Genomic DNA, 21,681 nt, shown 5'->3' on the forward strand with positions numbered 1-21,681 from the left:
GGCTGCCCAGCCAGAAAGGCCTGTCCAGGTCTGGACCCAGCTAGACCAGGATGGTGAGCCCAGAACTCCCTCCCTCATCCCCAACACCCTTTAGATAGTCTCCTGCCACCCTTGAACCTCTATACAGACGACAAGCTAAGCTGACATTGTCCAGTGAGCCCTTTCCACCAAAAGGGGTCTAGGGTGGCTTGCAGGGCACCCAGCCTCCTCCCGATGCCGGCTTCACCCTTCACCCTGAAAAACCAGGAAGCCAGCCTGGCTGGCCGCAAAGCTCCTGTCCCATTTTGGGTGGTGAGAGAGATCTCTTGCTTTTCCTTCCCTTCCCCCCGGGAGCCAAATGTTCTCTCCCAGAGAGAGATGCTCCCCGCCGCTCGCCTCATTCCTGCCTCATAGTTGAGATGACAGTCACTCCCGGTTCCCCAGGGTGTGGGGAGGGTGATGGGGGGTCTGGTGAAACAGCCAGGCCCCAGTAGGTTAAAGTTACAGCCGGTGAGCGAGCTGGGCCAGTTGACGTCAGGGGCGAGGAGGGGAGGAAGGGAAGGGAGGACGGCCGAACTATAAAGATAGGTCAAATCGAATCAAATCAAGCCGGGTGGGGGCCCCCGGAGCCAGGGAGCAGGCAGGCGAGCGGGTGTCGGTCCCCAAGCCATGGTCCCTAGCCACGGCCACCGCTCAGCCCGGGTCTCTGTCCGTGCCTCCGACCCGAGTGCCCGAAGCAGGCTTTGGTTTCATGTCAGCAGCCTTCAACTGCCTTCCAAAAATAAGCCCCTGCCACCATGCCGAGGGGAGAAAAACAAGAAGGGCGGTATTTTTAGGGCCATTAATTCTGACCACGTGCCTGCAAGGCAAGGTGGATGGTCCCGGGACAGCGACTCTGCATCACTATGTCCAGGAGGGCAAGACCAGCTCAGGGCACGCTGCTGCGGGCGCTCTTCGTCCTGGGCGTCCTCGCGGGCCTGGCGCGGCCCTTGCCGGCCACCGCCCGGGCCAACGGCACGCAGCTGGGCTCCCGGGGCTGGAGCGCCCTGCTGTCCAGGTCCCGCGCCGGGCTGGCCGGGGAGCTGGCCGGCGTGAGCTGGGAGAGTGGCTATCTGGTGGGGCTGAAAAGACAGCGGAGGCTTTACTGCAACGTGGGCATCGGCTTCCACCTGCAGGTGGCTCCCGACGGCCGGATCAGCGGGACCCACGAGGAGAACCCCTACAGTGAGTGGCCGGGCACTGGGGGCAGGCCCCCGCGGGGGGTGGGGTGGGGGGGAGGCTGGGGAGGCTGGGGGGGCGGGGGAGGGGAACACACTGGGTGTGCATGGACCCCTGCTTCTCTCGGATGCCCAGAGGTCCAGCCCTTTTGAGCCTGCTGAGGTCCGAGCATCCCGGGTTTTGCAGCCACCAATCCTACAGAGCCCCCAAAGCAGGCCCTCCTGGGCCCAGCTGCAAGACCACCACCGAGAGGCCTTGAGACAGGAACCGGACAAGGCCTGAGGCCCCTGGGGTCAAATTAGCCACATGCTGCTTTTTTTTTTTTCTTTTTGGGTTGCACCCGGCAATGCACAGGGTATTCTGGTTCTGCACTCAGGAATTACTCCTGGAGGTGCTCGGGGGACCCTATGGGATGCTGGGAATCGAACCCGGGTCGGCCGTGTGCAAGGCAAACGCCCTCCCCACTGTGCTATCACTCCAGCCCCTTGCGTACTGCTTTTTTCTCCCCGCTTTTGCATATTTCTGAGAAAGAAAGGCGAGTCCTTAACCAAACTTCCAGCTCAAGCCCACCCTTCTTCTGGTTTCAGCGGGCCCCAGGTGGGACCCCAGCTCTGGTCCTGCATGAAGAGGGGTAGCTGCCTACTATCCCATCCAAGAGGGGGTGGGTCTGCAGGGCAAGACACCCCCCGTGTGCAATCGCAAGGCTCACCAAACTCCATAAGCCGACTGAGAATGGTTGCAGCGTGCGGGGGCAGCCTGCAGGAGTTATTTCATTCTTCGATTTGGGGGTTTTGGAGCCACGGCTGGAGGTACTCAGGGATTACTCCTGTCTTGTGACTCAGGGCGCTCTGAGGAATCAGGGATCGAACCCTGGGGCCTCCTGCGTGCAAAGCATGTGTTCCAGCTCTCTGAGCTATCTCAAGACTATAGAATACTTTTTAAAATAGAATCTTATTTTTTTTTTAATTTTATTCTAACGAATCACTGTGAGATACAGTTACAGACTTACAAACTTTCATGCTTACGTCCTACAATGTTCAAGTCCCCGCCTCTCCACCCGGGCCCATTCTCCACCACCCATGTTCCCAGTATCCACCCCCGCTCAGAATTCGTTTCCTGGCAAAGGCTGGAACGTCACGCTAAGATTGGTGGAAGGAAGTGATAAGAAATCCTTCAGGGGGCTCATGCTGTGTGTGACTGGGCGTCAGCCTGGTGGAAGGAGCCGAGGGAGAGATGAGGGAATCTGACTTTCTTTCTTTTTCACTTTATTTATTTATTTATTTATTTATTGCTTTTTGGAGCAATAGCACAGCGGGTAGGGCGTTTGCCTTGCACGCAGCCAACATGCCCGACCTGAGTTTGATTCCTCTGCCCCTCTCGGAGAGCCCGGCAAGCTACCGAGAGTATCTCGCCCGCACGGAAAAGCCTGGCAAGCTCCCCATGGCGTATTCGATATGCCAAACACAGTAACAAGTCTCACAGTTCGAGCAAACCAATGAACAACGGGAGGACAGGAACAGTGACAGTGACAGGGTCACACCTGGCGATGCACAGGGGTTATTCCTGGCTCTGCACTCAGGAATTACTTCTGGGCTGTCACACCCAGTGATGGTCAGGGGTCACTCCTGGCTCTGCACTCAGGAATTACTACTGGCATGCTTGAGGGTTCATATGGGATGCTGGGAATCGAACCCGGGTCGGCCGCCTGCAAGACAAATGCCCTCCCCGCTGTGTTATGGCTCCAATTCCCGGGTCTGACTTTCTAGCAGCCAAGGGATGGGCCCGGAGGATGTCAAGGCCTTTGGGATGGAAACCCCCATTCTGACGAACACAAGCGTTGGGTAACAAGCCCTCCCCTGCGTCTCTTTGGTCAGGCCTCCTGGAGATTTCCACGGTGGAGCGCGGCGTGGTGAGTCTCTTCGGAGTGAAAAGTGCTCTCTTCGTGGCCATGAGCAGCAGAGGGAGGCTGTATAGCACGGTGAGTCTGCAGCACAGAAACGAAACAGTCTTTAGGCAGAGACGGCAAAGGGCTCCCCTGGCTTCACGGCGACTGGCTTGACACTCCCGACCCCTGCTCTCCTGAGTCCCCTCCCCCACACACACCAGAGCCTTTGAAACTAAGCGCAGAGGACACTGGGGTCCCCAGGAGCCCTGCAAGGGGGCAGAAGTTTCTGTTTGAACCTCTGAACTGGAAAGGCCCAGAGCAGTAAGCCTGTCTGGCCAGTGAGGGCCCCTGTCTGCTGTGACCCCCACCTGGGGGTAGCTCTGAGTCCACCCCCAGCCCCAGCCCCAACCACGTATCCTTGCATGACACAAAAAACGAGCCTGTGACCTGCATCTTCGTCAGTGTGTGGAAGTAGCCCCGTGGGGGGTTGAATCCTCGATCCTAGAGGCTGAGGGGTATCAGCCCCCCAGCTCGCCTCTGCTCCCCATCATGGAGCAACCTCGGGAAGGCAGACACTAGTATGTGGGCTAACCCAGCCGGTGGGGGGGGACTTTACCTGCCCCCCCATCCTGCCCCTTCAGGCTCACTTGTTTCTGAGGTCTCCCGGCCTAGGTCTAACTTCTTCCAAGATAATGACTGTGACAGGGAAGCCCCTTTGTGAGAAATTGGCTCAAAAGGTCACGCTCTGGGCCGTGTGGAGAGCACCAGGGCTACTGATGGGACCAGCGCTCCCTGGTCTCCCTCGGAGTCAGGAAGTGGGCAGAGAGCTCTGGGCACTGTGCCAGGCTCTCCCTGAAGAGCTCCTGTAAGACCTGACTCAGGGGGGCTGGAGTGATAGCACAGCAGGGAGGGCGTTTGCCTTGCACGCGGCCGACCCAGTTTCGATTCCCAGCATCCCATAGGGTCCCCTGAGCACCGCCAGAAGTAATTCCTGAGTGCAGAGCCAGGAGTAACCCCTAATTGCTGTGCATCGCTGGGTGTGACTCAGAAAAAAAAAAGACCTGACTGGTGGCGGGGGCAGAGCAATAATATAATAGGAGGAGTGTTCGCTTTGCACACGGCTAACCTGGGTTTGATCCCAGGCATCCCAATTAGGTCCCCCGAGCACCACCAGGAGTAATTCCTGAGTGCAGAGTAATCCCTGAGCATCACAGGGTGTGACACGCCCCCCCTCCCCAAAAGACCTAAATCAGGTGCCCCTGGACCTTGATGGGCTGATGTGGAGATGAAAGAGAGAGTCTTATACTGGAGAAAACTCAGCACTTAAGGCACTTGCCTTGCATGTGGTCAATCCCGGTTTCACCCTCGGTCTTCGGAAAGAGGCTGGAGGGGAGTGAGGCAGGGCTTGAACGTGAGCCTGACCACTCTGCACCCCGAGTTTACGTTCTTCCAGGTCCCCTGTGCATACTAGCGGCATGATGCCTTAGGGACCTGGGGACCCCTCTGTCATGGAGGAAAGAAACCCCGGGTACCTTCAAGGTAAGCGTCAGGGGGGAGAATGCACTAAGGGTTTCTAGGGGTCCTGAAAAGATAGGGCGAGGGGACTGGAGCGATAGCACAGCAGGGAGGGAGTTGCCTTGCACACGGCCGACCTGGGTTTGATTCCCAGCATCCCATATGGTCCCTGAGCACCGCCAGGAGTAACTCCTGAGTGCAGGGCCAGGAGTAACCCCTGAGCATCGCCGGGTGTGACCCAAAAAGCAAAAAATAAATAAATATATAACAATTTAAAAAATGAGGCAAGGGCTTCAGTGCCGGACAGCTGTCCCGAGTGTCTATGGAAAACGAGAGGTAGCCGATGGGATTGTGCACCCCTCTTTCCTTCTTTCCTTCTATGAGCACTGAGTCTGGCAAGGGTTGTCAGCCTGTCACTCTCTCCCCACCTGCCATCTCCCCCCACCACAAGTCCCTAGGGACAGCTGAGGCTGGTGTGGAGAGGTGGCTGTTGCCTCAAGAGAAATGGTGTGAATGAAACCACCCCGGCCAGAGTATTCAGGCTAGGGTAGGGGGAAATCCCTTGGCAATAGTCTTCTTATTGATTTATTTTGGTTTGGGGTCACCCCCAGTCATGCTTAGGGCTTACTCCTGGCTCTGCACTCAGGGATCACTCCTGGTGGTGCTTGGGGACCCTACGGGGGTGTTGGGGATGGAGCCTGGGTCAGCCACGTGCAAGGCAAGAACCCCACATTGCCCTGGCTCTCCATTGTCTAAAGGGCAAGAATCTTTTTAGACAGGTCCCAAGGGGTAGTGGAGGAAGGGGACAAAGTGGTCAGGAAACATGGGAGTGGGGTGGCAGACAGCAGCTCCCAGCCAGGGCAAGGCTGACAGCTTAGTCTACTCTCCCCACGCAACTGCCCAGGAGGAGACCCTACACACACACACACACACACACACACACACACACACACACACACACCAAAGGAGTGTTGCTGGGCAGGGGAGGGTGGATCTCCTTTCAGGGCGATTCTAAGGGGTGAGTCCTGCTGCTGGTCAGTCCTTCTGTCCCCTTTGGAAGCCCCTGGTTTTCAGGGGGAGGCTCACGGAGTGGGAGCGATAAGGTAGATAATACAGTAGATAAGGCACTTGCCTTGCACATGGCCAACCTGGATTCGATCCCCAGCACCCTATATAATTCCTCGAGGCTGCCAAGAGTGATGCCTGAGCACTGCCAGTGTGTCCCTGAAACAAAAAGGTAGGGGGCAGCCCAGAAGAGCCCCCTGGCAGCGAGGGCCTGAGCTTTCTCCATTCCTTTCCCTCTCTGAGCACTTTATCCTGAGCATCACTTTCTCTGCTCCCTTCTCCTGGATTTCAAAAGGAGAGGGGACCTAAAATGTGCCCCCAACCCAGCAACCCCAGTTTACTGTTCTCTGGGGACGGCCAAAAAGTAGGAAACAAGGGCCCCAAGTGATAGTACAGCAGGTAGAGTGTTTACCCCTTATACAGCTAACTGGGGGTCGATTCCTGGCATCCCATATCATCTCCTGAACCCCACCAGAAGCCATGCCTGAGCACGAAGCCAGGAGTGAGTCCTGAGTACAGCTAGCTGAAGCCCCCCACCCAAACAAACCAACCAAAAAATACCCCACAAAAATCACTCATTCATAGAAGTAGCACAGAGAGGGCTCTGCAGTGTATGCATCCCAGAATCATGGAGCCCAGAATCATGCAAATTGGTGAGCACTGCACTCAGGGATAACTCACATCATCCTTTTTGCAAAGTAAAGGGGTGTCAGGATTCCAAGTCTCAGTTTGCATCTCATTTCCCTAGTCTACCAAAGGCCCTGAGCCTTAGAAACTCCCAGGAAGTTAAAAAAAATATAGACACTGGGGCTGGAGCGATAGCACAGCGGGTAGGGCATTTGCCTTGCACGCGGCCGACCCAGGTTCGATTCCCAGCATTCCGTAGTGTCCCCCGAGCAGCACCAGGACTAATTCCTGAGTGCACGAGCCAGGAGTAACCCCTGTGCATGACCGGGCATGACCCAAAAAGCATATAGATATAGACATACTGATTTCCAAACCCTGGTCCCACTGCAGAAGGATCTCTAAGGAAGGTTCTAGAAACTCAGATGTTGCACAAATTACCAATAGGGTGTGGGTTCAAATGGTTCTCTCTCCAGTCCCGTATCTAAGAAAGGTGAGAGCAGATCACATGGCCTGCCCCTCGCACTTATAAGGAAGTCAGGGCAGCTGCCCAGCAGTGAACAACACCGCCCCCCCCCCCCCCCCCGCCCTTCTTTGTCAGCTCCTGAGGATCCTTTTGCAAGCAATCTCCCTTCTGGGAGTATCCCAGTCTATCTCCTACCTGAGAGAGGGGCCCCTGGGTTCCAGGACATTACCTGCATCAGGTGTGCAGGGAAGCCCCACAGGGAAGTGCCTTTGGGGGTGCAGACGAGGCCATGCCCACGCTTCTGCCCTCCCCCCCACACCCCGCCTCTCCTCCACTTCCCCTTACTTTGGGCAAAGCCACTGCCTTCCAAGCTCACACCTTGGCTCAGTTGGGAGAAACGAGTGAATTCTGCTTTTCTTGAATCCTTTTAAAATTAAACATACACAAACACACACACACACATGCACACACACATACACACACATACACGCACACACATGCACACACATGCACACACATGCACACACATGCACACATATATGTACATACATGCACACAAGCATGCACGTACACACATGCTCACACACATACACACATGTATGCACACATTTACACATACATACATGCACACACATGCATATGCATGTATGTACACACATGCTCACACGTACACATGCACGCACACACATGCACACACATATGTATGCATGAACATACATGCTCATATACACACATGCATGCACACGCATGCATACACACGCACACACATGCACACTCATACACACATGCACACACATGCACACAATACATGCACACACACATGCACACACATACATGCACACACATATATGTACATACATACACGCATGCATGCATGTACACACATGCTCACACACACGTGCATGCACACATTTATACATACATACATGCACACATGTGCATATGCACACACATGCATATGCACACACATGCACACATACATGTGCATGCATGTACACACATGCTCACATATACACACATTTGTACGCATGAACACACATGCTCATATACACACACGCATGCACATGCATGCATACACATGCACACTCATACACACATGCACACACACACATACACACACCACCACACACAAAGGCAGCTGAGAGGCAGGGCTGGCGAGAGAGCCCAGCACTTGGGGTGCTTGCCTTGAATGCAGTCCACTCAGGTCTGATCCCCCCGCAGTCCAGAGAGCGCCCGAGAACCACCAGGAATGATTCCTGAGAGCAGAGCCAAAAGAGGCCCCTTGAGCATTTCCAGGTGTGGCCCCAAACCCAAAAATAAATAAATGAATAAAATAAGGGGAGCAAGTGGCGGGGCCTGAGAGCTATTTTGGCCTTGTATGTGGCTGTCCCGGGCTGGATCCCCGGCACCACGTCTGTCCTGGGCCCATCAGGAGTGACCCCTGAGTGCAGAGGCCGCAGTAAGCCCTGAGCACAGCTGGTTGTTTTTATCTGTGACCCTCCCCAAAGAAAGAGCAATGAGTGGCTTGGGGCAGCCTTAGGAAAAACGATTTTAGGGCTGGAGCCATAGCACAGCAGGTAGGGCGTTTGCCTTGCACGCAGCCGACCCGGGTTCGATTCCCAGCGTTCCATACGGTCCCCTGAGCACCACGGGGAGTAATTCCTGAGTGCATGAGCCAGGAGTAACCCCTGTGTACCGCCGGGTGTGACCCAAAAAGCCAAAAAAGAAAAAAGGAAAAAAGATTTTACTTATTTATTGAGGGGTCACCTGCTACCATGCTTGGGGGGACCCTGTGCAGTGTTGGGGATCAGATGGGGGTCAATCACATGCAAGGCAAGTACCATTACCCCCGTTCTATCTTGCAGATAGGTATCAGTACTCTCTCCAGCTGGGAAGGAGGAAGCTTAAAGTGAACAAATACAAAGACAAAATCTGTCCGTTGCATCTCCTTCCCAAGGCCCTTCTGCCAAGGGAGAGCTGTGTGCTTTTGAGTGGGTTCAGCTTGGGTCTGATTAGACCTTCCCGGACATTGAAGACTTGGGCTGCACTGGGGGCTGGAGGCCCAGGAAACGTGATCTGGTGGAATTATTTTCATTTGTTCAAGTAATAATATACGGTGGCTACTTTTATTAACACAGCGTGCATTTGGCCTGAGTACTTTTCTCACCAGCGCTGGGGCGCCAACATTCTTGAGCTGTGAGGACACCCTGCCCAGGAAAATGGGCCATGCGTGGGGGATTGGTCTTGCTCCCAGCTGGTGCCATGATCTGGCTGCAGGAAACCCCACCAGCCCTGAGCACCCGCAGCATCAAAGAATTCTGGAAAACTCTCTTGGCCTCCTGCCACAGGCCTGGCAGCCACCTGAGCCCCCCTAGTGGGGTGATGGGAGTTGGGAGTGAGGGTTGGAACTGCTGAATGGCTAGGCTTGGGGGAGGGGAGAAAGAGGCTTTTCAAGCATGCATTTCTCTTCCCTTTGGGTTTTGTATAGAATTTGAGGGGAAGAAGCGTTAGATGGGCTCAGGGAGAGGAACGAGATAGGATGGAAAGAGACAAAAATAGGAATCACGAAAAAAGAGGGGGAGGGAGTTGAAGAATGAAAAGCTGAAGAGCGGTTGGGGGATTGGAGCGACAGCACAGCAGGTAGGGTGTTTGCCTTACACACGGCCGACCCGGGTTCGATTCCCAGCATCCCATATGGTTCCCCGAGCACCGCCAAGAATAATTCCTGAGTGCAAAGGCAAGAGTAAGCCCTGTGCATTGCTGGATGTGACCCAAAAAGCAAAAAGAAAAAAAGGAAAAAGAGCAGTTGGGATCACAGAGGGGGATAGTACAATGGATAAGGTGCTTACCTCTATGTGGCCAGCCCGGGTTTGAGCCCCAGCACCACTGCGAGTGAATCCTGAGCACAGAGCCAAGAGAAAATCCTGAGCACCAGCAGGTGTGGCCCCAGATGCTCTCCCTGCACAAATAAAATTAGTAAAACACAAATAAAATAAGTAAAATGCAAAGAGCAGGGAAGAAGGAACGTGTCTACACCCACCCAGGTTCACACTTCAGCAAGGTTTTCAGAGACACAAATTCTGCCAGACCGAGAAGGCTGAGCCACAGCTCTCCTAAAAAAACTCTCAAGTCTTGGACCAGAGAGACAGGGCAGCAGGTAGGGTGTTTGCCTTTCATGCCACCAACCTGTACCCCTTACAGTTCCCCCGAACACCACCAGGGGTGATCCCTGAGAGCAGAGCCAGGAGTAAGCCCTGAGTATCGCCGGGTGTAGCCTCAAATCAAAAACAAATCTCCACTCTTCTCCCAATGCCTCCTCTCCCCCTACCCCCAGATTTGATTTGCTTGCTAGAGTTTTCCAGCAGTACACACACCCCCTCCCTTTGTCCCTATCCAAAGCAGGGGGATTTCTCCAGGCAGAGTTAGAAGAGGGACAAGCCAGGACTGTACTTAGGCCATGACCAGAAGGAGGCACGCATCAGTTTCTTTTCTGGAGGAAGGGGACCCACCCACCACATCAAGTGATGCTGTGGGAGACCAGGAAGTGCTAGGGATCTAACCCAGGATTCCTGCAGGAACTAGCAGGGACTCCAGTCTCCTTCATACACCCCATCTCAGCACGAGACCACCCCATTTCTTTTTCAAAATCACAAATCATCCTGTTAATCGTCGATTGCCTCGAGCAGGCCCCAGTAACGTCTCCTTCATCCTAGCCCTGAGATTATATTCAAGGCTCTTTAGGAGAATGAGACCCATCATTGTTACTGGTATTTGGCATATTGGGTACGCCACAGGGAGTTTGCCAGACTCTGCCGTGTGGGCAGGCTACATTCAGTAGCCTGCCAGTTTGTACAGAGTAGGAATGAGGAAATAAGATGTCATAATAGGATATCGCGCGGCCACAAATGCGGCCGCACGGTTCTAGGAGCTGGTTTTTATAGTCTCTGAGTCTTGGCCATTGATGGGATTATACGGCGCCAGGGGGCCAGTTGGTGGGTGTGACCCCCACCTACCAGAAGTTGGAGGATCTGGGTGGAGGATTTCTTTTTAATTTTTTAATTTTATTTTCACAAAGTTGGGCTGGAGCAATAGCAGAGTGGTAGGGTGTTTGCCTTGCGCGCGGCCAGCCCAGCCGACGCACGCTTGATTCCTCCGCCCCTCTCGGAGAGCCCGGCAAGCTACCGAGAGTATCTCGCCTGCACGGCAAAGCCTGGCAAGCTAACTGTGGTGTATTCGATATGCCAAACACAGTAACAACAAAGTCTCCAATGGAGACGTTACTGGGCCCGCTCGAGCAAATCGACGATCAATGGGAGGGCCTTTACTTTACTTTACTTACCAATCCCACCACCATTCCACCTTCCCACCACCATTATTTCAAGGTTTCCCTCAAGCCTGCCCCACAGGCAGATGCTAGATGATTTATTTCAAATTGCTTATTAAGAATAGTATAAGATTGTGGGGCTGGAGCGATAGCACAGCGGGTAGGGTGTTTGCCTTGCACATGGCCAACCCAGGTTCAATCCTCAGCATCCCATATGGTCCCCTGAGCACTATCAGGAGTAACTCCTGAGTGCAGAGCCATGAGTAACCCCTGAGCATCACTGGGTGTGATCCAAAAAGAAAAAAAAAAGAAGAATAGGATAAGTCTATCTCACAGTGATTCCGTGAAAAAGAAAATAAATAAATAAAAATAGTATGAGATATTGTGTGATCACTTTTTTGGCCGCACACTCCTGGGATTGCAGATATTTAAATAATTGGGAGTCCTGAGCCATCCCTGCAGCAAGCTGCTTGGTTTTCAGATTCATTTGTGGGTCTCTGGATCATAGCCGTGAATGCCCTTAAGTGGCACCCAGAGGCAATTTGTGGACGTGGCAGCCAGGACCTTGGAAAGGTGGGATAGTGGGAAGGGAAGGTCCAGTCCCAACCCCATGAGGTCTCTGTTTTCAGTCACTTGTTCCACATATCTGGGTTTTTTCAGCGGATTTAGTCTCTTGCATGGGGGGCCCAGGACAAGCCTATGAGTGTCGGCCATGAGACCACCCCATTTCTTTTTAATTTTCAAAAAAAATTTTTTTGTTTTGTTTTGCTTTTGGGGGTGATAGCACAGTGGTAGGGCGTTTGCCTTGCGCGCAGCCAGCTCGGCCGAGTAGGGTTCAATTCCTCCGCCCCTCTCAGAGAGCCCGGCAAGCTACCGAGAGTATCTCACCCGCATGACAAAGCCTGGCAAGCTCCCCGTGATGTATTCAATATGCCAAACACAGTAACAACAAGTCTCAAAATGGAGACATTACTGGGCCCGCATCGAGCAAATCAATGAACAACGCGAGGACAGTTGACAGTGCTTTTTGGGTCACACGCAACGATGCTCAGGTGTTATTCCTGGCTTTGCACTCAGGAATTACTCCTGGCAGTGCTCGGGGGACCACAGGGAATGCTGGGGATTGAACCCAGAGGGGCCGCGTGCAAGGCAAACACCCTACCCACTGTACTATCACTCTGGCCCCCACTCCATTTCTGATGCCTACTTCATGGTTTGTCTTCTACCCTAAATTCCCTTCCCTAAGTTCATTCATCGACGTATATGAGTAGGAAATAAAGAAGCATGAGAAGTTGCCCCGGAAAGGAAGTCTCCCTCAGGCTGGCCGGAAACCCCAGACCACAGGCACCCAAGGGAGCGGGTGCTGCTCAGTGCGTGTGTGCACGATGGTTTGATCGTAAACTCTGACAAACAGAAGAGCCCAATGCACACCCCGGGGAACCTTATTCCTTCCCTTCGTGTATCTTTGTGGTTGATTTTGTCGTTTTGCTTTGTTTTCAGGCACTATGAGTCAGTGCATGGTGAGGCTCCTTTTTGCCTCGTGGTTGGTTGTTTTCATCCGGGGGGTCAACTATAACTGGGTTCACCACTCCCGCTTTCTCCCTGATCTTTTGGGAGGCCGGCCATACCTGGCACTGATCAGAGGCTATTCCCAGCTCTGTGCTCAGGACTGATGCCTAGCAGTGCTCGGAGCACCTATGTGGTGCCAAGGGTCAAACCAGGGTGAGCCACATGCAAGACTAGCAACTTCCCTTCTGATCTCTCTCTCCTGTCCTGCCTGCCATCTTTGGCCATCACCGTTAAGAATACGGACCAGTTTGAGGGCAGGCGCCATAGTACAGCTGATAGGGCATCTGCCTTGCATGCTGCCAACCTGGGATCCTATCTGACCTCCCGAGCACTTCCAGAGGTAATTCCTGAGTGCAGAGCCAGGAATAACCCATGAACGTTGCCAGGTGTGGTCCCAAAACAAAACAAAAGGATACAGCCTCTTGGTCCACTTGTGGGAGGACGCTAACGTGTGTGATCAATTCTACACATGGAATCACTACTCAAAGTACACTGATTTCTCACGCGTGCACGCGCACACGCGCACACACGCACACAAACACACACACACACACACATACACACACGCCCTATAGGTATTGTGGAACTCTTTTTACAGGTTATAACAGTACACTTACTACTGCACATTAAATAAGAAGTCCGAGTTTCCTTGCCTTCCCAGTAAACTGTCAGAGCTAAGGAGATATTTTAATGGGGTAAGCACATGCTTTGCATGCTGGCGGCCAGGGTTCAAACCCCAGCGACACATGATTCTCCCACATACTGCTGAGTGGGATCCCTGAGCATAGGAAGTAGCTCTCAAGCATTGCCACAGTGCTCACCCTCCCCCTAAAGGCAAAAAAGTAAAGGCCCTCCCGTTGATCGTCGATTTGCTCGAGCGGGCCCAGTAACGTCTCCATTGGAGACTTTGTTGTTACTGTGTCTGGCATATCGAATACTCTCGGTAGCTTGCCGGGCTCTCCGAGAGGGGCGGAGGAATCGAACTCGGGTCGGCCATGTTGGCTGCGTGCAAGGCAAACGCCCTATCCGCTGTGCTATCGCTCCAGCCCCCTAAAAATAAATTTTTCCCTCATTATGATTTAACTATTAAAAATGGTACCTCAAAGTTAATATTACCTTTCTCACATTGGGCAGTTTTTGTACTTATACACTATTTCACTTTATGGGACTTGTCTATTAAGTAGACATAGTCCTTTTTTTCTGTGAGCTCAGGCTTCTGAATATGGTAAGAAAATGTGTTTTCTGGTATGTATGCACTGTAAATATTTTTATCTGATTTGCTACTTATGTCTTTAATTTTTCCAGGTAGAAGTTAAAAAAAAACAATTTGGTAAGTTTTTTTTTTTTTTAGAGGCGGTATGTTGAGGCCCCAATTCTATTCTTACAGTTCCTATTTTTTTTTCCATTCTGCTTGAAAGATCTTCCTAACTCTGAGATTATTGTTTTAAAAATTCTGAACTTTTATTATTTATTTTTTTATTAGTGAGACATCATGAGGTACAGTTGCAGACTTACACATTTTTGTGCTTGGGTTTCAATTATACAATGATTAAGTACCCATCCCTCCACCAGTGCCCATTTCCCACCCCCACGGATCCCAGTATCCCTCCCACCCCCCATCCCCCCCATCCCACCTTTCCTCTGTGGCAGGGCATTCCCTTTTGTTCTCTCTCTCTTATTGGGTGTTGTGGTTTGCAAAAGAGGCAATGGGTGGCAATCATGTTCGGTCTATAGTCTACTTTCAGTATGCATCTCCCATCCTGGGAGGATCCTCCCAACACCTTTATTTGGTGTTCCCTTCTCTATCTGAGCTCCCTTTTCCCCTAGCATGTGTGGTTGGCCTCCAAGCCATGGAGTAAAATTCCTGGTACTAATCTCGGCCATTCTTAGGTGTTAGTCTCCTATTTTGTTACTTCATGTTCCAAAATTCTGGATTTTTTTTCAAAATTCTGGATTTTTAAGGCTCTTTGGTATTACATTGAAATCTTTGCTTCTTTAGTGATGATGAAATCAAACTTCATATTATTTGTCTGAAAAAAAATCAGTTGTCCCAATACCTTATTTTCTCCAATGTCTTATATTTTGTTTGCTTGCTTGTTGGTTTTGGTGCCTCACTTGGTGATGCTCATGGCTTCCTCCTGGCTCTGTGCTCAGAGATCACTCCTGGTGGTGCTCAGGAAGCATATGCAGAGCCAGGGATCAAACCAGGGTCAACCATGCTCAGGAAAGTGCCTTAAACCTGATACTATCTTCCCAGCTCCTCTCCAGTGATTTTTTCAAACATCACCTTTATTCTATATTTATTTTAGGTCCCCTTTGATTTTATATGCCCACTTCAGAGCCAGAATTTTGGTCACTAGTCACTCCAGACCTGTATTTAGTTATAAATTTTTACTGAAGCCATGTGGGGTCCCAACATTAGATTGAGAATTTTGGTTTGTCACATTAAAAATCTTCATTTGTGCAAATGACAAATCAAGTACTATGAAGTCTGCCTCTGGAAATTCCGTTCTTTCCTTCCTCCTTGGATGGATTCATTTAACCTGATTTTCCCACCTCTCACTTCCCTTCTGGGGACCGCCCAGGACTTGCCACACATACTTCAGCTCATGCTCGGCCACTCTGGAGAGATAGCACAGCCGGTAGGGCGTTTGCCTTGCATGTGGCTTACCTGGGTTCGATTCCTCTGCCCCTCTCGGAGAGCCCGGCAAGCTGCCAAGAGTATCCCACTCGCACGGCAGAACCTGGCAAGTTCCCGTGGCGTATTCAATATGCCAAAAACAGTAACAACAAGTCTCACAATGGAGACGTTACTGGTGCCTGCTTGAGCAAATCAATGAACAACAGGAGGACGGCGCTACAGTGCAGTGCTACAGTCCCATTCTGCAGAGAAGGGAACTGAGGGGTTAGGGGAGTTTATCACAGGCCCAAGTTCCTGGAGAGACGAGCCATCATCTAGTCCAACCTCAACACTGCTCTGCCAACACTCCTTCCTTCTTCATCCTGAAAAATACTCCATGAGGAGGAAGGGGAGAACGGGTGCCATCCACAAGTGCCTGGCATGGGTCACAGGTGCCAGTGGACAGTGGCTGGTGAAAGAGCTGGGCTTCATGGTGAGTTCATCCACACTGTCACACTGTCCTCCCGTTGTTCATCGATTTTTGCTTGAGCAGGCCCAGTAACGTCTCCATCGTGAATTCATTATCATAGGCAAAAGTGCCGTGTGCAGTAAGCGAAGTAGGATGATGGTGTGTGTGGCATGGGGGGGGGGTTATCCCTAGGTTTCTCTCCAACAGTATCCTTCATTCAGCCTCACAAATGCACAAGACACAGGCTTGTCTCAGGGAAATGGAGTGTCTTGGGAACAAATCTTTGGCCCCTAGGCACTTACGTTGACTGCTTCCTGAGAAGGCAGGGAGATCACACAGAGAGGGGTTAGGGGAGCACGCTTTGTATAAAGACCCCCTCCAGCTCTGTACCCAACCCACAAGTCCTTCCTTGCCCTAAGCACTGCCAGCTAGGGTCTCGGGGGTCCCCAGCATCACAGAGCCCAATCCTTGCACCATGCAGCCAACCAGAATGGCCCTGGGCCTCCTAAGCATTATTAGGGAGAACCTCTCCAACCCCTCCAAATAAAATAAAATTAAAATGAATGATGCCTGAGGGGGAGGGACAGGGAGATGCCTCGAGGGGCTGGAGAGTTTGCTTTGCTGGCAGGAGTCCTGGGTTCTATCCTAGCACCATCAGAAGTGGCCCCCAGCACCACCACCTGTGACTAACCCCCCCCCCCCCAATATCCCAATGTTCCTGAGGGGTGTCCTGAAAGGTCTCAGAGCACCTGGAAACCCTGAGGAGGAAGCTCATTCCAACTCCCAAGAACACGCTCTTGTCACTCAGCTATGCTGGCCAGCTTGGGGCTCACTCCTTGGGGTTCTCATGGATTTGCTTCTGGTTTCCCAGTTTCCATCAGCTCAGAAGAGGAGTATTTTAAAATTCATTTTATTTCGGTTTTAGTTTGTGGGGCCACACATGCCAGTGCTGGGGGGTAACTCCCAACTTGGTTTTTGTTTTTGTTTGTTAGTTTTTTGGTTTTTTGCTTTTTAGGTCACACCCGGCGATGCACAGGGGTTCCTCCTGGCTCTGCACTCAGAAATTACTCCTAGCAGTGCTCAGGGGACCATATGGGATGCTGGGGATCGAACCCAGATTGGCCATGTGCAAGGCAAACACCCTACCCACTATACTATCACTCCAGGCCCCCAGCTTGGTTCTTGGGGGGTCTTCCATGCTGTGGTTTGGGGGACCTGCAGTGCTTGGGATAAGACTTGGGCCAGCTGCATGCAGTGTATGTACTCAGCCATGGAGCTGTCTCCCCAACGTTTTTACCCCATTTCATTGAGGTACCATGATCTACAACCTACTGTTAATGATACTTTCAGGCATCCATCATTCCAACACCACACCCACCGGGAGAGTGGCAGCCTTCTTCCACCAAGGAAGGCTGACCCAAGGGCCCCTTCTATCTCTGTCCCTTCAACCCCGCACACACACCCATTAGCCCAGTTCTGTGAAGCATCTCTCCAACACTGTTGCCTGGCATCATTTGTAACTCCCTTACTATGTTTCCTCATATCCCACATATGAAGGGATCATGACATATCTGTCCTTCAAAGCAACTGCACTCCACAGTTCCCTCTAACTCCTTCCACATAATGGCAGCTGGCTTGATTTTTATCTTTTCTTTACGGCTACATCACATTCCATTGCATATCTACGCCACTTCTTTCTTGGAGGGAGAGGACACATCTAGCAGTGCTCAGGGCTCACGTCTAGCTCCTCTGCACTCAGGATTGCTTCTGGTGGGGCCTGGGGGACTGTATGGGGTGCTGGGGGTTGAATCCAGGTCAGCTACATGCAAGACAAATGTACCTGCTGTACTAGCGCTCTGGCCCCTGTCACAACTTTTTTTAAAAAAAAATTTTTTTTGATTGAATGACTGTGAGATGGGCTGGAGCGATAGCACAGTGGTAGGGCATTTGCCTTACAAGCGGCCAACATGGCTGACCCGGGTTCGATTCCTCTGCCCCTCTCGGAGAGCCCAGCAAGCTACCGAGAGTATCTCGCCCGCACGGCAGAGCCTGGCAAGCTCCCCGTGACGTATTCGATATGCCAAACACAGTAACAACAAGTCTCATGATGGAGACATTACTGGGCCCGCTTGAGCAAATCGATGAACAACAGGAGGACCGTGACCGTGACCCTGACTGTGAGATAGACCCTTACAAAGCTGTTCATGATTAGGTTTCAGTCATACAGTGTCCAACACCCATCCATCCACCTGTGTACATTTCCCAGCCCCAGTGTCCCCAGGTTCCCTCCCATCACCCCCACACTCCCCCACACTCTAGCCTACCTCTATGGCAGGTGCTTTTCTTCTCTCTCTCTTTCTCTTTCTCTCTCTCTCTCCCTCTCTCCTTCTCCCTCTCTCTCCTTTTGCCTGCCACAACTTCTTGATCCATTCATTCAAAATTGGGCATTTGACTGGTTTGCACATCCTCACTATTGTACTCCAGTGTGAGAAAAGAGACAAATGGCATGCAGATCAGAAAAAAAAATCATCAGAGAGGACCGTGAACAACTCTAGGTCACTAAGCTTGAGAACCTAGAAGAAACGGAGAAATTCCCGCACTCACAGAGTCTTCCAAGATTGATTCGAGAAATAGCAGAAAACCAGAATAGAAAATGGGGGCAATTTCTCCAAGAGCCTCAGTCACCAGGAAAAGGTCAGGCATTGCTCCCCGTGCATTCTCTCTGTTTTGGTGCAGCTTCCTCTGTTTATTTGCTTGTTTTATTAAGTCCCTGTGATTTACAGAGTTATTCATAGTTGAGTTTGAGGCATACGATGTTCCAGCACTGGTCCCACCACCAGTGTTAGCTTTCATCCACAAGTGTCCCCAAGTTCCCACACTTCAAAATGTCAGAGAGGCGGGGAGGGGTGAGGGAGGGGTCGGGGGAGGGCAGTTGCATCTCACACTTCAGAGACTGGCCCACATCCAAAAGAACAAAAGCAACTGATGCTGGCGTGGATGTGGCGAGAAAGGGACACTCCTTCACTGTTGGTGGGAATGCCGACTGGTTCAGCCCTTTTGGAAAACAGTATGGACCATTCTCAAGAAATTAGAAATTGAGCTCCCATTTGACCCAGCAATACCACTCCTGGGAATATATCCCAGAGAGGCAAAAAAATATATAGTCGAAGTGACATCTGCACTTGTTTGTTCATTGCAGCACTCTTTACAGTAGCCAGAATCTGGAAAAAACCTGAGTGCCCAAGAACAGATGACTGGTTAAAGAAACTTTGGTACATCTACACAATGGAGTACTATGTAGCTGCATCTTCCTTTAAAGGCTACATCCAGCTCCCGAGGGACTCCCCCTCCCCCGCCATCCTCTCTCCCTGGACCCCTTCCCCAACTCCCCCTCCGGCTTCGTGTTGGCAAAGTCACTTCCGGGGCCCTGGAGAGGTGGGACCGGGCAGCCTTAGGCAGGAAGGAATTCTTTTTCTAGGAATAAAGCAGGACTCAGGTGATTTATGGGGACCGAACGTGTTGATGGGCGGCAGGATGTTGGTGGAACAGGTGGTCAGCAGGCTCCTCTACCAAATTAGCTCCCCAGGGGGCGATCTATCTCAGCCCCAGACTCCCCGGCACCACCTGTCACCTCAGAAACCCTGTTCCTTTGCCCCCACAAAGCAATCTGCTCCTCACACACCCTGTCCCCACACCGTGCTGGGAAACTCTGGGGTTCTAGAACACGGCAGGCACCCTCCTGGGCGCAGAGTCAAAGCAGAGAGCGGATTTTTTTTTTTATCAAAGGGATTGAAACATCTGGAGGACAGACAGAGCTGGCCCCCACCTTCCACAGACAACATTCAGAAAAGAACTTTGACACCCTCCGCAGCCCACTTTCTAGCCCCTAATGATGTCGGTGGACCCACAGGTGACCCACGTAGGAGGAGGAGAGGAGAAAGACGGTCACTTTCTCCCGATCCCCCTCTGCCACCCAGGACCCAGGGATACTGAGTTCTTGTCTTGTCTTGCTCGCAGAAAGGAATTTCAGGAGTTGACGAGCGGTGAAGTAAAACAGATTTTATTTGGAGATTTTTGAAGGTGTGGAGGGGAATGGGGGTGGGGGGAGAGAGTGAGAGAGAGAGAGAGAGAGAGAGAGAAAGAGAGAGAGAGTTCTTTCTTGTTCAAGAAAGAACACGAGCTTCTCCAAGGCCGGAGTGACCCCCTACATATACCCTGGCATCAGACATGAAAGCACAAAGGTACACATCTCAAGAAGGGAGATGCAGGCGACACATGTGCTCAGGCACCACATGTGTTCAGCCACTTGGGCGCAAGCAGCACATGGGTTCGGACAGCATCTGCGCGCAAGGTGGCCTTTATAAGGTTTCTCCAACTTGCCCCCACGTGGGCTTCTACTTAGGTAAAAGTCCGTTTCTAAGGAGGTTTCCAGGGGGGTTGGTAATGGTGATGGTCTTCTTTGAAACTCCTGGCCTTTTGTTTCTGCAGGAGCTTCTCTGGGTCTGTTGCTATAGATAGGTGAGGGTCTTATCAGGCCGTAGTTCCTGTTTTTCCTGTTTTCTGCATGGCTGGCTTTTGCTATTGCCTTGAGAGGGGGCCTTCCCTGTCTACCTGCCCACATCACTAGTGACTCCCCACTACTCAGACTGCAGGTGAGAGAACCAAGCAACGAACCAAGGCCTTGGAAGCCTCCCCAAGTCACACAACCAGAATGAGTAGGATTCACTGAGTGCCACCCCAACTGCCAACACCCCTTCACCCCACTCAGGACCCTTTTTTCTCATCCTTTCTCTGACTGGGATCAAGTAGCATCTGCAGGCTCAGTGGGCAGCGCCTGGAGCCAGGAAGTTCCATTCCAATCCAAGTGGCAGATCATCTCCCCCTTCCCAAGCCCCCTCTACCCCCAGGGCCTTGGTTTCAGAGGATCACAAGAGGGGGTGGGCAGATTGCTCCCTAGATCTGGGAAGGGCTGGGTAGAGCCACCCCCAACATGCCCGCCTCTGTGCCCTAACTCTCCGTCTTCTCCACTCACAGCCCAGCTTCCAAGAGGAATGCAAATTTCGAGAGACGCTCCTGCCCAACAACTATAACGCTTATGAGTCCGACCTGCACCGAGGGGCCTACATCGCGCTCAGCAAATACGGACGCGTCAAGCGTGGCAGCAAGGTGTCGGCGGCCATGACAGTCACTCACTTCCTCCCCAGGATATAAGGGGTCTCTCCACTCTCTCCCACACACACACAGAAGACTGGCCGGTGGAAAGCCATGTGGTTTTCATCTTGGAATGTTGCACACGTGACACGTCCCCTACACACACACACACACACACACACACACACACACACACACACATACACACACGTGCAAACACTGGAAGTCATTGTTCCTGGGGAAAGACTTGAAGGGGTCTCCCCTCGGCCACTGGACCACCAGGGCATGTCCCCCACCCAGGACAGAGAAGTGGCGGCCAGCACGTCCAAGGAGCCACACCGGGACATCACCTGAGAAGAGGGGGTGCAGCAGACACATGTCGAGGGGGGCCATGTGTGCGGAAGGGCCGGGGTTCGAGTCGCAGTGTGGGCGCTGAGTCTCGTGTGTCCAGGCGGGCTGTCAGACCACGGCTGCCAATTGCCTCTGTCCTGACAACCAGCAGGCTGGCGGTGTGCTCCCTTTCTGCCTCTTTCCAACATCCCCTTTCCACTCAAAGGTGGCAGGGGTGAAATGACCCACCAGGTGGGCAGCGGTCAGGTGACCAGATGGAAGTGGAACCCAGAATGGGCGGGGGCAGGCAGGGGATATGGTCCGTTTCCTGCTGGGAGGGTTCAGGGTCTGGGACAAGGTGGAGGAAAGGAAGTCCCTGCCCTGGAGGAAGGGGACCAGCCCCTGCCTTGGGGAGGGCCACCCGGGATGGCTGGACACCGCAACAGAGAGGAAGGATGATCTCTTT

The 21,681-nt window shown here is 52.3% G+C and overlaps 1 protein-coding gene across 1 annotated transcript; it reads left to right on the plus strand.

Moving 5' to 3' along the window:
• The first annotated feature begins 854 nt into the window (after window positions 1–854).
• Window positions 855–20,945, plus strand: FGF6 (fibroblast growth factor 6). Its single transcript, XM_056108664.1, has 3 exons — window positions 855–1,203; window positions 3,072–3,175; window positions 20,769–20,945. Exons 1-3 carry the CDS (start codon window positions 855–857, stop codon window positions 20,943–20,945), a joined length of 630 nt encoding a protein of 209 aa, XP_055964639.1.
• Window positions 20,946–21,681: the final 736 nt, after the last annotated feature.

This window comes from Sorex fumeus, unplaced genomic scaffold, assembly GCF_029834395.1.
Source record: "Sorex fumeus unplaced genomic scaffold, SorFum_2.1 ptg000231l, whole genome shotgun sequence".
Lineage (NCBI taxonomy): Eukaryota > Metazoa > Chordata > Mammalia > Eulipotyphla > Soricidae > Sorex > Sorex fumeus.

Bases quoted from the DNA above. Each gene is read 5' to 3' on its own strand.
- FGF6 (XM_056108664.1), top strand. From the start codon at position 855: ATGGTCCCGGGACAGCGACTCTGCATCACTATGTCCAGGAGGGCAAGA. The intron at 1,204-3,071 runs GTGAGTGGCCGG...CTCTTTGGTCAG, and splicing joins CCACGAGGAGAACCCCTACA to GCCTCCTGGAGATTTCCACG. The intron at 3,176-20,768 runs GTGAGTCTGCAG...CTCCACTCACAG, and splicing joins GAGGGAGGCTGTATAGCACG to CCCAGCTTCCAAGAGGAATG.